General features: G+C 53.9%; 1 protein-coding gene across 3 annotated transcripts in view; it reads left to right on the top strand.

Moving 5' to 3' along the window:
- Positions 1 to 4,431, top strand: part of CAMK2A (calcium/calmodulin dependent protein kinase II alpha) — a 57,128-nt gene extending 52,697 nt beyond the window's left edge. For all 3 annotated transcript variants that reach the window (XM_087816917.1, XM_087816918.1, XM_087816919.1), the window contains 2 exons: positions 313 to 407; positions 4,199 to 4,431. In XM_087816917.1, coding sequence (XP_087673043.1) covers positions 313 to 407; positions 4,199 to 4,431 — 328 coding nt within the window. The remainder of the gene's footprint in view (positions 1 to 312; positions 408 to 4,198) is intronic.
- The last annotated feature ends 8,487 nt before the right edge of the window (positions 4,432 to 12,918 follow it).

Genomic DNA, 12,918 nt, shown 5'->3' with positions numbered 1-12,918 from the left:
CTGTGTAGGGCGCACTCTGCATGCCATTCATTGTGCTCTTGCTTGGAGAAGTTAAGCCACCTGCTGGGCAAATGGGAGAGCCAGGGCCTGACCCAAAGCCTCCAGGTTCTGAATGGCACCAGCCAGTCAGTGATGCCCCACACTGCACAGTCCCCAAGCCCCTTCCCCATCCATCAGCTTCATTGATCTTGTGAGGTGGGTGCAATTACTCCAATTTTACAGGCTCATCCTCCTTGGGTCCAGGCCCCCGAATGAGAGGGTGGCTCTGAGAGGCCACCCCAGCCCCTCTTTCCTCTGACTTCCTCCCCCCAGGAAGATGTGTGACCCCGGGATGACAGCCTTCGAACCCGAGGCCCTGGGGAACCTGGTCGAGGGCCTGGACTTCCATCGATTCTATTTTGAAAACCGTGAGCAATTCCTTCTGTCTGGGGTGCCTGTTGTCTGCTCTCGTTCGGTGTCCTGCTGGATGGCACAGCAGGGTGACAGGCAGAGCCTGTGGGGCGGCTCAGGAGCCAGCTAAGAGGAAGATCCTGTGTGGACAGGGGTTGGTACCATCTTCGTTCCCCCTCCTAACCCTGGCCCATCTGACGGCCAGATGCCCCTCCTGTGGCTGAGGGTGGGGGCCTGGGATTAAAGCCTGGCAAGCCCTCCCAGCCCTCTCCTGCCTGTGACTCTCCCCAGGAAGGGTCTGGGGAGGGCTTATTCCCATTTTACAGATAAGGAAGCCTTCCCACAAGGGCACACACCCAAGCTACAGTCATCTTGACACCTGGGGCCACCCCAGCTGCCCAACTGGTCACAAGCTGGCTCATGGGTTGTTATGCAAGTGCTCCCTCTGGGTGGGCAATCTGGGGAGGAGGAAAGGCCCCGAGCTCACACTGCTGTGCCCTGCCTGTTTGTCCAGGTCTCTGTCCGCATGTCTGTCCTTTCCAGGCTTCTCCTCTGCAGGAGAGACCAGGCAGCTTTGCAACCAGGGGCTGTTGGGGGCTGAGGCTGGGCCTGACCTCGGATGCTTTCTGCCTGTGTCCATGTCTCACCTTGGCCAGGGGTCAGACGGGAATGAACCAAAGCACGTGCAGGTTAGGATCGTGCAGCTCAGGACTCGGAGGAAGGCCTTGAGAGGTGACATATCCAGGGCCTTCCGAAGGGAAGGCATGTACCACTGAGGCTTCAGCAGATGATTTCCAGTGCACGTGAGCACTGTTTAAAACCACATTGGTTCTCACAGTGAGGAAGTTGGTCCCTTTAAAATTCTCTTTCAATGCGCCTGGCTCCATCGAGGGGAAAGGCTCAGTTGGGTGCTAGTCTGTCTTGAACGCCTCTTAACACTTTCCAATTTCCCTCTTCATCAAAGAGAGCCGTCTCAGGCTCAGATGTCTTGCAGGCAGGAGTGTGGAGCTAGGATTACGTAACTTCATTTCATTTTTGCTGGACTGATTAAAATTGTGTTCTGTGATACTGGTAGTTCACTAATGCTCGTGCTAGAAATTTTTAAAATAAATTTATATCAATTAAAGTGAATTGATATAAGGAAATACTTTAATGGAATATACAAGTGGCACTTGTAGGTTAAAATAAAGGTGGTATTTAAGTGACTGAAGTAGGATCTAGTCCGACTCTTCATCACACAGAAGGGGAAACTGAGGCCCAGAGAGGGGAAGTGACTTGTCTGAAGGAACCCAGAAAGTTGATGGCAGACCCCAGCCCTGACTCACTGCCGCTCCCTTCCCTTCCATGGGCTGTCCCTCTCATCCGCACCTCAGCAGCCATCAGCTGGGCACTCTTGCCTGCGCCCAATCTGACTGAATGTTATAGGGTACAGGGGCTTAAGAGGACCCCCAAAGCTCTGAAGAAGGAAGTTGCATTTTTTTTCTTGATCAACCAAACTCTGATTCTCCAAGGCTAGCAATGGGAATGGAATTCTCATGTGAAGAGAGGTAGCTGAACCCCCAATGGTCCCCATCACCCTGGAGCTCCCTGGCTGATCACCACGACCATCTCTCTACTGCTCTGTCCTCTGGGGGTGCTCGGTCCCTGGTGTGTACTCCACAGTCTTCACAGAGTGGAGCAGAGACTAGGCTGGGCTGACTCTGAGGGCTCAGGGATGGCAAAAGCATAAAGAACACAGAGAGAAGCCCGTGCTGGCCCTTGGTGTGGGTCCAGGCAGTCCACCCCGTCATAGCAGCAGCCCCCTGAGCTCTCGGCTTGACCGCCTGGTGATGTCAAAGGACCCACGAGAGCAAGGCCCAGAGTATCTGCCTGCTCCTGGCCGTTCTAGAATTGTCCCTTCTAGAATTGTTCTAGATTTCTCTAATTCAGTCCCACATAGAGACTGATTTCTTTTAGGTTCTACTGCATTTCTTTCAGAAACGGACCCAGCTTAGAACAAGTCAGATTGCTTCTCTGGACCTCAATTTCCAGATCTGCTAAATGGATGCATTGAACTAGACTGTCTTGAATGCCTTCGGCTCTGGATGCTGTTGAGGATGCTTACGGAGGCTTCCTTGCATTTTGGAGGAGAGCCACTGGGTGACCTTGGACCTCTGAGGTCACTCCTAAGCCTACAACACAAAAAGCTGTACATTCTCTCTGCAAGCCCAGAAAAGTAAAAGTCTGTTAATCTATGTATCTAAAACTCAGTGATTTTGAGTCCTTTATCCAAAGCCTGGGTAGAGTGTGATTATAATGTTAGGGATGGATACTATTGGAGGCTTTCTGGGGGGGAAAAAAAAAGACATTTTACTTTATAAAGATTTTGTATTGATTTTTTAAAAAAATTTTTTTAGAGAGAGAGAGAGAAAGAAAGAGAGAGGGAGAGAGAGAAACATCCATGTGAGAACAAAACACCAATCGGCTGCCTTCTGCACGCCCCCAACTGGGGATTAAACCCACAACCTGGGCATGTGCTCTAACCGGTGACCTTTTGGTGCACAAGATGACACCCAACCAACTGAGCCACACTGGCCAGGCAAAAATAGACATTTTAGGTTTTTCAGGTAATCAGTGACTCAAAACCTGGCTGGGCATCAGAATCAGATAGGGTGGGGAAAGGGATGGGAGCTTCTTAATACTACAGATTCTTGAACTGGAGTCTCCAAGGGTAGACATGTGCTCTCTGTGGAGTTTGGGCTTACATTTGGGCTACACTAAGGAAAAGCATAAGGGTCACTCTGGAGCCCAAGATGCCCGTGACCACTGTCCAGCCCCTCACTCGGTCATCATCTGTCTGTTTTGTTTTCTATCTTGCTGAAAAAAAGTAAGAGTTCCTAGAATCAAAATAGGCAATAATAATAATAATAGTGGTGGCTAATATTTCCCATAGAGAAAGAAGTGTCAGATACTTTTGTCAGTTCTATCATGATTTTAAGAATTATGCATTTCTCCCTAACTCTGGAAAGCTCCATGACCTCACCCCATGACCATAAATACCATCCTTACAATTCCAAAATTCTAAGATTCTACAATCTTAATATTCCCCAAGTTTCCATAATTCTACATGTTGAGAACACAGGCCATATCTGGACTGCACATATGTTTTATGTGGCCTACATGATGTTTTAAATTTGGATTAGGTGCTGATAAAAATAAGACATTTCTGCATAAAAACCCAGATTTCTAGATGCTCTTGAAAAGTCAGAAAGTGGTAACATGGGTCCCAGTTACTCACATAGCAACCAGCAGGGAAGCTATGTACAGGGCGCCCTCTGTAGATGGGACGGGGCGAGCTCCTCACCACAGTCTCCACCACCCCCTATCATGTCCTTGACCCAGAGGCAAATGGTCAGTTGCCATTTAGCAACCTATACCCAGCTCAGCTCCTCGTTTATGTATTTGCTTGACCTCTGTAGGGATGGATCTGGGTTTGAGACTCTGATCTAAACTGATACAATTCTATAACCCTCTTAGTTCTATTTTTCTGTGTGTCTGAGATGCTGTGATTCTAAAATTCCATTTCCCTGTGCTCGAAGACTTCAAAGGGTCTGAAATCCGTTGTATCTAAGCTGGGATATGACCTAGTCATCTAGGAGTTCTGCCTGGCTCCCAGGTGGCTGAGCCCTGTCACACAGCCTGCTCTTCTGGAAATGAGGCAGGCGGAGGGGCCTCCCCTGGGGATGCTGCTGGGATTGGGGGGTGAAGGAAGGGAGGCAGGAGGCCCCTCAGTTGCATCTGCTCTGCTCGCTCCCACCCCCGCCTGCAGTGTGGTCCCGGAACAGCAAGCCTGTGCACACCACCATTTTGAACCCCCACATCCACCTGATGGGCGACGAGTCGGCCTGCATCGCCTACATTCGTATCACACAGTACCTGGACGCTGGTGGCATCCCCCGCACGGCCCAGTCGGAGGAGACCCGCGTCTGGCACCGCCGGGACGGCAAATGGCAGATCGTCCACTTCCACAGATCTGGGGCGCCCTCTGTCCTGCCCCAGTAAGAGCCCCTCCTTCCTGCCTCTGTCATTAGGACACTCTAAAGGGAGGCCAGGGGGTGGGGGCGGGAGGACCACAGGAGGAGACTAGGCCTGTAGGTCCCAGGAGAAGAGCCGGGCAGGTCCCTTAGGTGGCAGCTACCTCCATCTAAGGAGGTGGGCCAGGGTGGTTGCTGGGAGAAAGTGGGGCGCCCTCAGATGCACTCGTATTACCCGCTGCACATATCGTGTCTTGCAGTTGAAGGACCAGGCTGGAGCACTGGACTGCAGAGAGCCACTCATCGTCCGTGGAATGTCACTGCTGGTTCTCCCACCTTGGATTTTGCTGGAATTCCCTCAATCACGTCACCCCACTACCACCACCATCACCCTCACCTTCATACCTGCATCGAGAAACCTACCCACAAAAGCCACCTCGTCTTCCGAGCAAATGGCCACATCTCCCTGCCTCCCACCTGTCATTCTCAGTCTCTGTCCCCAGCCAGGGCGGAGCTGCCTCAGGCCTAGGTGCCCCGGGTGCTGGCCCTGAGGACCCCCCACCTGGCTGTCATTGGCCTAACTTGCCTTGGCTGCAAAACGCCCAGCTGTGTGTTCACCCAGGGGCTGGGGAGGAGAGACAGAGTCAGGAGATCCCTGATCTCCCCTCTTCCAGGATCCCCCCGGGAAAGGCAGATGAACCCCCAAGTCCCTGAGCCCACATCCCCTGTGGGAGACAGGGAGAGAGGGGCAGGTGCCAGGAGCCTCCTGCCTCAGACGGCCCCCCTCACTCTTCTGCCATCCTGCCCTGCCCTCCCGCCCCCGCCTGGCACTTCTCCCTCAGTGTGGGGAGCGCGATCCTCTCAGGGTGCCCCCACTCTCCTTCCTTCTCTGATGTTTACCTCCGACACTAACTGCCCATTCCACCCCTCCAGCAGGCCCGGGGAACTCCAGCTTCATCGTATCTGAGGGAGAAAACCCGATTGCTTTTTGGGGCAAAAGAAAGCAACGCCTAGGTTATCACTTCTATGGACCGCATGCCTTTTATAGCCAAACCCTGTGTGTTTCGTAAATGGATTTCACGTTAATGGATGTTTATGTAATAACTAGACCTCTCAATTATTGTGAGGAAGGTTGGGTTGGGAAGGAAATGGGAAGAGGGCGGAGGGGTAGGTTTTTTTTTTTTTTCCTGTTCTAAGTCCTTTATTTATTTATTTTTTCATGTCACCTCTGAGATGGACTTTGTCACCAGTGGTTACCCAGGGCCCGGGTAGACAGCCCCAGTGGGAAGGACCTCACTGATATTTTGGTCCCGAGGTTCTTTTCAGGACCGAATCAGATTTTAGTGCTGAGAAGAAACAATAAATCAGGGCAGAGAGAGTGGGGGAGGTTTTCAGGATGGAAATATCTGGACTTTTCTTTGCTTGCCTCCCAAATCAGGGCTCTCACTACCACGCTTCCCAAGATTTCATCCCGCCTCCTGTGTGCCACCCCCAGCGTCCCCGCCCCTCCCTGGGGTGGGCTCATGAGCATGTGTCTTCATCGCCGCCCCTCGGTGTCTGCTGGTCCAGGCAGAGCACCGGAGTGTCTACTCTTCAAGCCTCGTCCTGCAGCCGTGGGTTCGCACCGCGCCCGCCTTTTCTCTTTCTTTCTCTTGCCCTCTTCCCTGGGATTGACTCTGATGTGGAATGCCTTGGCATGTCCACTAGGACCTACTGTCTGCACTGTTTCCTTTGCATGACTTTATATGCAGTAAGTATGTTGAAAAAAACAGAAAAGAAGAAAAATCACTCAGCAAAACCAATCTACGTGTTTTGGACAAAAAAAATAGAGGTTGTATTATCAGTGTCCGACTCGGAAATATGTTGCTGCCTCTCTGTGCTTTTGGCCTCTGTGTGGCCGTGTTTTGCCAGCATGAGATATTGTCCCCTCTGGAGGATTTTAGGGGAGGAAGAGCCACATCCCCAAGGCTTTAGAGGAGGCACTGATCCCCCCAAACCTCTGGGGAGTCCTGGGTGGTGGGTGGAGCAGGACGGATGGGATGTTTGATGGAGACCTTTCTGAATTTCCCCTGATCGAGGGCTGTCTGCTGGGCTCTTCTCTCAATTGCTGCTGCCTGGGGGACAGGTGAGGCAGGCAGGTTGGGGCTACAGGCCAGGAAAGAGGCTGCCCAGGCCTCCTGGTCTCCAAACTGGTTGATCACTGGCCTCTATCCTTGGCAGAGACCCTGCTGCCGAGGCCCAGGGGTGGGCACTTGGCCTGCCCCAGACCCAGAGGGCTTCCTAGTAAGGCCCAGTGATCCCAGCCTCCCAGCAGCAAAGCTGCCTCCCTGTGAGCTGCCAGCTCCCAGTCATCCCCAAGCCAAAGGTGCGCCCTTCACCAGGGGATGCTGCAACTACCAAGGCCAAGTCTGGTCCCTTCTTCAGCCTTGGTTTCCCCATCAGTTAAAGGGTTTAAATAGTCCTGCTCAGCCTGTGTTGCTGGGCTGATGAGAGAATCCAATGGGGTGGTAGAACTGACAGGGTTAGTCACTGGCTGGATTCCTGTTCCGTTCTGAGCCTGGCCAGTCCCCTCCCTCGCCTGCCCCCATTCTCCTCTATGGTGCCTGTCAACTGCTTATCAGCAGTGGACTGTGGGGCAAGAGCCACGGTTTGGCGGTTATTAGGATTCCATTCCCAGCCCTGACCAGACTTGCTGTGTGACCCTGGGCAAGTCCTTTCCCTGCTCTGGTCCTCATTTTCCCACTAGAGGAAACCAAGCTGGAGGACCCCAACGTCCTGCCTTTCATTTGCTGACACACTTCCTGTCCACTGTGTCCCTCTCTAACTACCAGGGAAGTGGAAGCAGGTCCCGACCCCAGGCTGAGATGGCCCCACTGGGAAGGCCACGCCTGTGGGTGGGCAGCCAGCTGGTGTGGACCGCAGGGCACCAGAGTAATCCTGAGGCAGCAGGCGGGGGAGACAGCAGACAAAGTAGCCCAGAGCTCGCCCTCCCCCCAACACCCCGGACAATCAACTCTGTGCTCCTTCCAAACATCCTGTAGATGCAAAAAATCCAGACCTAAGACCAGGCCTAATTTCCAGCATGCAAACACGTTTACAGGAAAGTGTTCTCCCCAGTTCCTGCCCACCATGGCACTAACCCTGACCGTGGCCTCCTGTCTCCCTTCAAGGGAAGACCCTCTGGGGGGATGTGTTTGGCAGACTCCCCGTGCTGGTTTCTTTGTTACTATTTGTTTGGGGTTTTGTTTCAGTTCTTTCTTTTTTTCTTTTCTGTTTTAAAAAATATGTGGCTGTGAACTTGAATGACCACTGCTCAAACTTTCTGCTATTGGGGGGGAGGGGGGAAAGGAGGGGCGTCTGTTTTATTCTTGGTGTTTTCAGTGCAATAAATAGCTACAAACTTCTGTGCACGCTGTCTCCCTGTCTGGGTCAGGCGCACACTGGGAGGTTATTTGTTTCCTGTTCTAGATCTCCTTAGTTGCAAAATAAAAACCCAGGTCTTCATTCTGACTGGACCAACTTTGTCACATGCTCAAGGCTGAGCCAGTCACTGTGAGATTATGGCTGGACCACATGACCCAACCTTAGGGCCAGGGATGGGGCTCTCAGACACATGGGGGGCCCTTAACAAAGCAAAGGGGTTGTCACAAACTGCCAATAGCGAAGTCTCCCTCAGGGGCCTGGGGCAAGGGTCTTCTCCAGGCGTCAGTTCCTTGTACAATGAGGAGGTTGTTCCACAAGAAGCTCCCCCCAACCCCTTCTTTACCCTCAGCCCAACTTCACAGACAAGCTCTCAGGCCTCAGAGTCCCTGGAGACTGGTTTGAAGGAGCAAAGGTCTTTTTACCCACAAACGACCTGTGGACTGAGTGCATGGGGCAGGGGCCTTGGGGCTGGAGAGAGGGATGGCGCGAGAGGCTCTACTGGCCATCAGAGGCTACCTTAGAGGCCAGTTTGGTTCTCTAAGCCCAAGTTGCTCAGGCTGAGCCAGGGGGTAATGCAGAGGCTTTGGCTCCCCTCAGACCACGACAGGGTGACCAACCATCTAGTTTGCTGGCACAGGACTTTCAGTGCTAAGTCTAGGATAGTCCTGGACAAACCAGGACTATGTTGGTTGCCCTAAGTCATGTCCCCTAAGAGGCCTGGATTCCACAGGGCCAAGGGAATGTGCCTTTTGGAGCCCACAGTCCCCTCTAGACCACACTCCTAGTGTTCTGGGCCTCCAGAATTTTTGTACCAGCCACTTTCTGAATCTACCCTCACTGCTGTTAACTGGGGTGGCCAGGGGGCATGTCATAGGGCGTGTGCCCCTAACACACAGGTGAGGACCTTAGCAGTGAGAGCAGAGGCCAAGGCTGATTGCACAGGGACCTGGGGGCTTCCATTTGCACTCTAGCCCTGGAGCCTGCAAATCTTAGTGCCAGACCACCCAGCTCTTCTTTCATGAGCCCAGATCTCCTGCCTGGGCAGGAGGAAGGGCTTGAGGCCTGGGTGCCACTGCAGACACTTGCCAGCAGGTGGAAGCACAAGAGCAAGTTACAGGATGTCTTGGGCCCTTCAGGGCTACGGTGCTCTGGGCACACCCAGTTGACCTCAAGAGGTATCCTTTACCTCTCAAACAGTACCAACTCCACTTAAAACACCACTGTTAGCTAATGGATCATGACCTTCTATAGCTCACAGACCTTTCACCACACCTCTTGTCCCACTTACAACAGCCCTATTCTGAAGATGAAGACAATGGGAGGCAAAGAGGCTTCTTGCAACACAGAGCCAGGGCTCCAGGGCAGACCTCCAAGGTCTCCCATGCCTTGGTCTGCATTTCCTGTCTCTGGACCGGGAGCAAATAGTGACTGATTCTTAGGAAGCCCTCTGTCCCTCTCAGCTATTGCCTCGTGTCTCAGTTGTCTACATCACAGTCTCCACTTCCTCACTGCCCATTTACACCAAAAACCACTGTAGAGGATGGGCTACCCCTCATTCTCTTGCTCAGCTCAACACTTCCGTACCCTCAGGACACAGCTCTGGTATCTTCTTGGGAAGTCTTCTCCTCTCTCCAAACACACCGGGTTCGGTCCTTCTATGGGCTTCCACAACTCCTCTACCACCCACCTCACGTAGCCCTCCGGGTTGAAGTCACTTAGCAAGCATCTGCAAACCTGTGCACTCCTTGAAGTCGTGACAGCATCTTGTCCATGCTTGGGCCACATGCCTCAGGTGTCATCACTCTTGCACGGAGTAGACCCCTGGCAGATACCTGCTGCTGGAACGAAGGAGAACTGGGTGCTGTGGGGGCTTGAGCACTGAACCCACCTCTGCAATAACATCGGCGCTCCCTGCCTCCTTTATGTGTGATCTCACCCCTCTACTGGGCACGGCTTTTCTCTTCATTCCGTGAACGAGGAGCCTGTGGTGCAGACAGTGAAGGACCAGCCCAAGATGGCCCAGGGTGTGAGGGAGCAAAGTGAGACTGAGTCTTAGCCACTCTGAGTTCCGGGCTGCAGCTGGCTGGGTGCCTGTCCCAGGGATCCCCCCCCCCCCCCCGCAGTGAGCAAGAGCCATGCAGAGAACCAGAACTCAGGGCAGGTGGGGATGGGGGCTGGACCTGGAGGTGCAAAGTGTGTGGGAGCCAGAAGAGGGAGTAGGAGGCGCATGGCGGTAGCTGGGGGTTTGGGGGAGGCTTCGTGCAGGTGCTGGACAGGTTGACATGTGGGGAGGCTTAAAGTGAAGGCAAAGGCTGAGGGGTCAGGGAAAAGGGGCTGGGGAGGAGGCTCAGGAGGACCAGAAATGCCCCCCATCTACTGTGCTGAGGTCATGCTTTCCAGAGAGTGGCGGGTCCCCAGCAATGGAGACGGCCTTCCCCAGGCTGGGGCCATAGTAAATCTTTTAGGAAACATCTCCCAGCAGGTGCCGGGAGTATTTGCACAGGGCAAGGCCGGCAGGTCCAGTCCTGTGGGAATGGCCCCCTCTCCTTGTCCTTCCTCCCGGAAGAGCCCCACCCTCCCTCTCCACCTGGGCCTGCCAAGGTCTCAGAGGTCACCTACCTCTGGGCTGCCTGCCCCCCCCCCATCCTTTCCTGGGCCCTGGGCCACAGCTGGGGGTGGACAAAGCTATCTAGAGGTAGACGATTCCTTCCCCTTAAGAAAAAGGGGAGAATTATCATCAACCTCCCTCCCTCCACTGTGTGACCTTGGGTGAGTTACTTTCTCTCTCTGGATCTCAGTTTCGTCATTATTACTACACTGGGGTTGAACACGTGGTCCCCAAAAATGGGAACTGGACTGGCTGCCACAGAGTCACCCAGGGAGTTTACTAAAAATACAGATGTTTTAGGCCCTTCCCTCAGAGAGTAGGCTACATCAGGCTGGGCAGGGCTCCAGGCAGCTGTAGTTTTAGTAAGCACTCACTTTGGGAATTCTGCATGGAGCACCCCTTTCCCCAGTTCCCACAATCACACTGGTGCTGAAAGATCCAGTTATCTGCAAGCCCCACCCCAGCCTTCCAGCTTCCCCATCCCTCTCTCCTGACTCAGCTAGGTCAGTATTGACCATTTGCCCCTCCCCTGCCTCTGACTCCCAAGCCACCCCAAAGCCCCACAGATGAGACCCTGACCTTGGGTCAGCAGAGTCAAGGTCAAAATAAGGCTTGGGGCCCAGAGGGTTTTATTGCTGTCCCATTACCACCCTGCACCCCCCACCTCCTCCTGGTTTGGCAGGGCATCCAGGCTCACTGGAGAAACCACAGGGCCCCTAGTCACTAACTCCATCCGGCAACAGGAGCCAATCCCTGAATCCTGCTTCAGAGAAGGGGCTCTGCTCTCCCTGCAGCTCTCCACAGCATGGTCTCTAGTTGGAGGCTGAATTGGGCAGGTATCTCCCTTCTGCCCACAGCTCTCCCCCTAGGCATCTTTGTGGGGCACACTTTCTGTCCAACCCATTTATTTTACAGATGGGCACACTGAGGCTCGGCTTCCAAGGTACCTTGCCATGGAACCCAAAGGTGCCAGCCAGCGCTGGGCCTCCATCTTGGCCGTCTCTGGCTCCAAACACATTCCCCACCCTCCTCCTCCCTAGGTTGGCTGGAGGCAGGAGCTGGGCCTGTTTCTTTATACCAGGGACAGCAGGCTCAGGAGGACTCGCCCACCTGGAGGGTTTTTACATACCGTGTTTTGCTCTAAGCACTCTGATCATTTTTTGGAAACATACACTGATCCTCTGTATTATCTCATCTAATCCCCTGCTAGGAGAAGGTTATTTTCCCCATTTTGCACCTGAAGACACTGGGTTCAGAGAAGTGAAGTAGCAGATTTGTCCTGGTCAAGAAACCTTGATGGGGCTCTGACCAGTGATGTCCAAGGTGGCCTTGGCGTCTACCTGCTACAATCCTCGAAGGGATGCCATGGACCTTAGTGGGAAAGGCTTTCTTTCTCCCAAATAAAACGAAATCCTGGATGGGGGTGCTGGAAGGAGGCCTCATGTGGAGAGGGAGAGGGTCAGGCGGAGATGAGCAAGGGGGTGCTGGCCAAGGATCCCAGGGAGGGAGGGCAGCCCTGGATGCCCTTCCAGGGCACGACCAGCGACCAGTGTCAGCGAGGCCTCAGCCCCAGAGGGAGTGGCCTGAAGCTCAAGGAGCCAAACTTTCCATGAGCCACCAGCAAAAAATGAGTCTGGAGAAGAGTCCACCGCAGACCTGAAGGCTCAGCAGCCCAGGGTCACGTGGAATTCAGAGAGGCCGGGACTGTCTTAACTCTTTATTGGCTGTCCCCAGAGCCACCAACAAACTGCTTTCGGCATGATGCAGCATTGTGCCAAGCTGTGAACTGGCACTGTGGGTCCCCAAGGACACACAGGCAGGGAAGGGCTGAGCTGGGAATGAACCTGGGTTTGCGTGGCTGAGCAGCCTGTGCTCACCGTCCTCAAAGCCCTGTGGGGTCCAGGGAGCGTGATATGAGTCTTAATGGGCTGCAAATAAAATGGGCTGTCTCAGAAGGCTGGAAGTTCAAGGGCCCCGTGCAGGCTGGCTGGGCTGTCAGGGCTCACCATAGGGCTGAGCCGGCGCCCCTCCCAAGACTCTAGGAGTCCACACCTGGTGGGGATGGAGGGTGCACGGAGTTGGGACCTAAAAGAATGGGCAGGATTCCCATGGGTAGGTGGGGAAGACACTGGATCAGGAGCTGGGCCTGCTCAGGATACCGTGTAAGGATGAACTTGACCGGGGCAGTGGAGGGAACACAGGAGGGTCAAACACTAACCCTTGTGACCCCTGATTTTGTCTGTTGACCCTCACTTGACCTTGGGAATGGTTGACCCTAATGATAAAATGCCCCTCCCCTCTCTGCTACTCCCCCTCCGCCATGTTTGCTCTCAGATCATAGGTGGGCAGTGACTACAGCGCTTTCCAGCACTGCCCAAGAGAACGCCTTCTCTGATGAGTCCCAGAACATGAACGAAGGGCCCCAGGGCACCCTCCACCACACCCCAGTCAGGCGCAGATGCTGCTTCCCAAGGCCCCCCACCA

Source organism: Miniopterus natalensis, chromosome 4 (genome assembly GCF_054644295.1).
Source record: "Miniopterus natalensis isolate mMinNat1 chromosome 4, mMinNat1.hap1, whole genome shotgun sequence".
Lineage (NCBI taxonomy): Eukaryota > Metazoa > Chordata > Mammalia > Chiroptera > Miniopteridae > Miniopterus > Miniopterus natalensis.
This window is presented reverse-complemented; position numbering and strand designations above follow the sequence as displayed.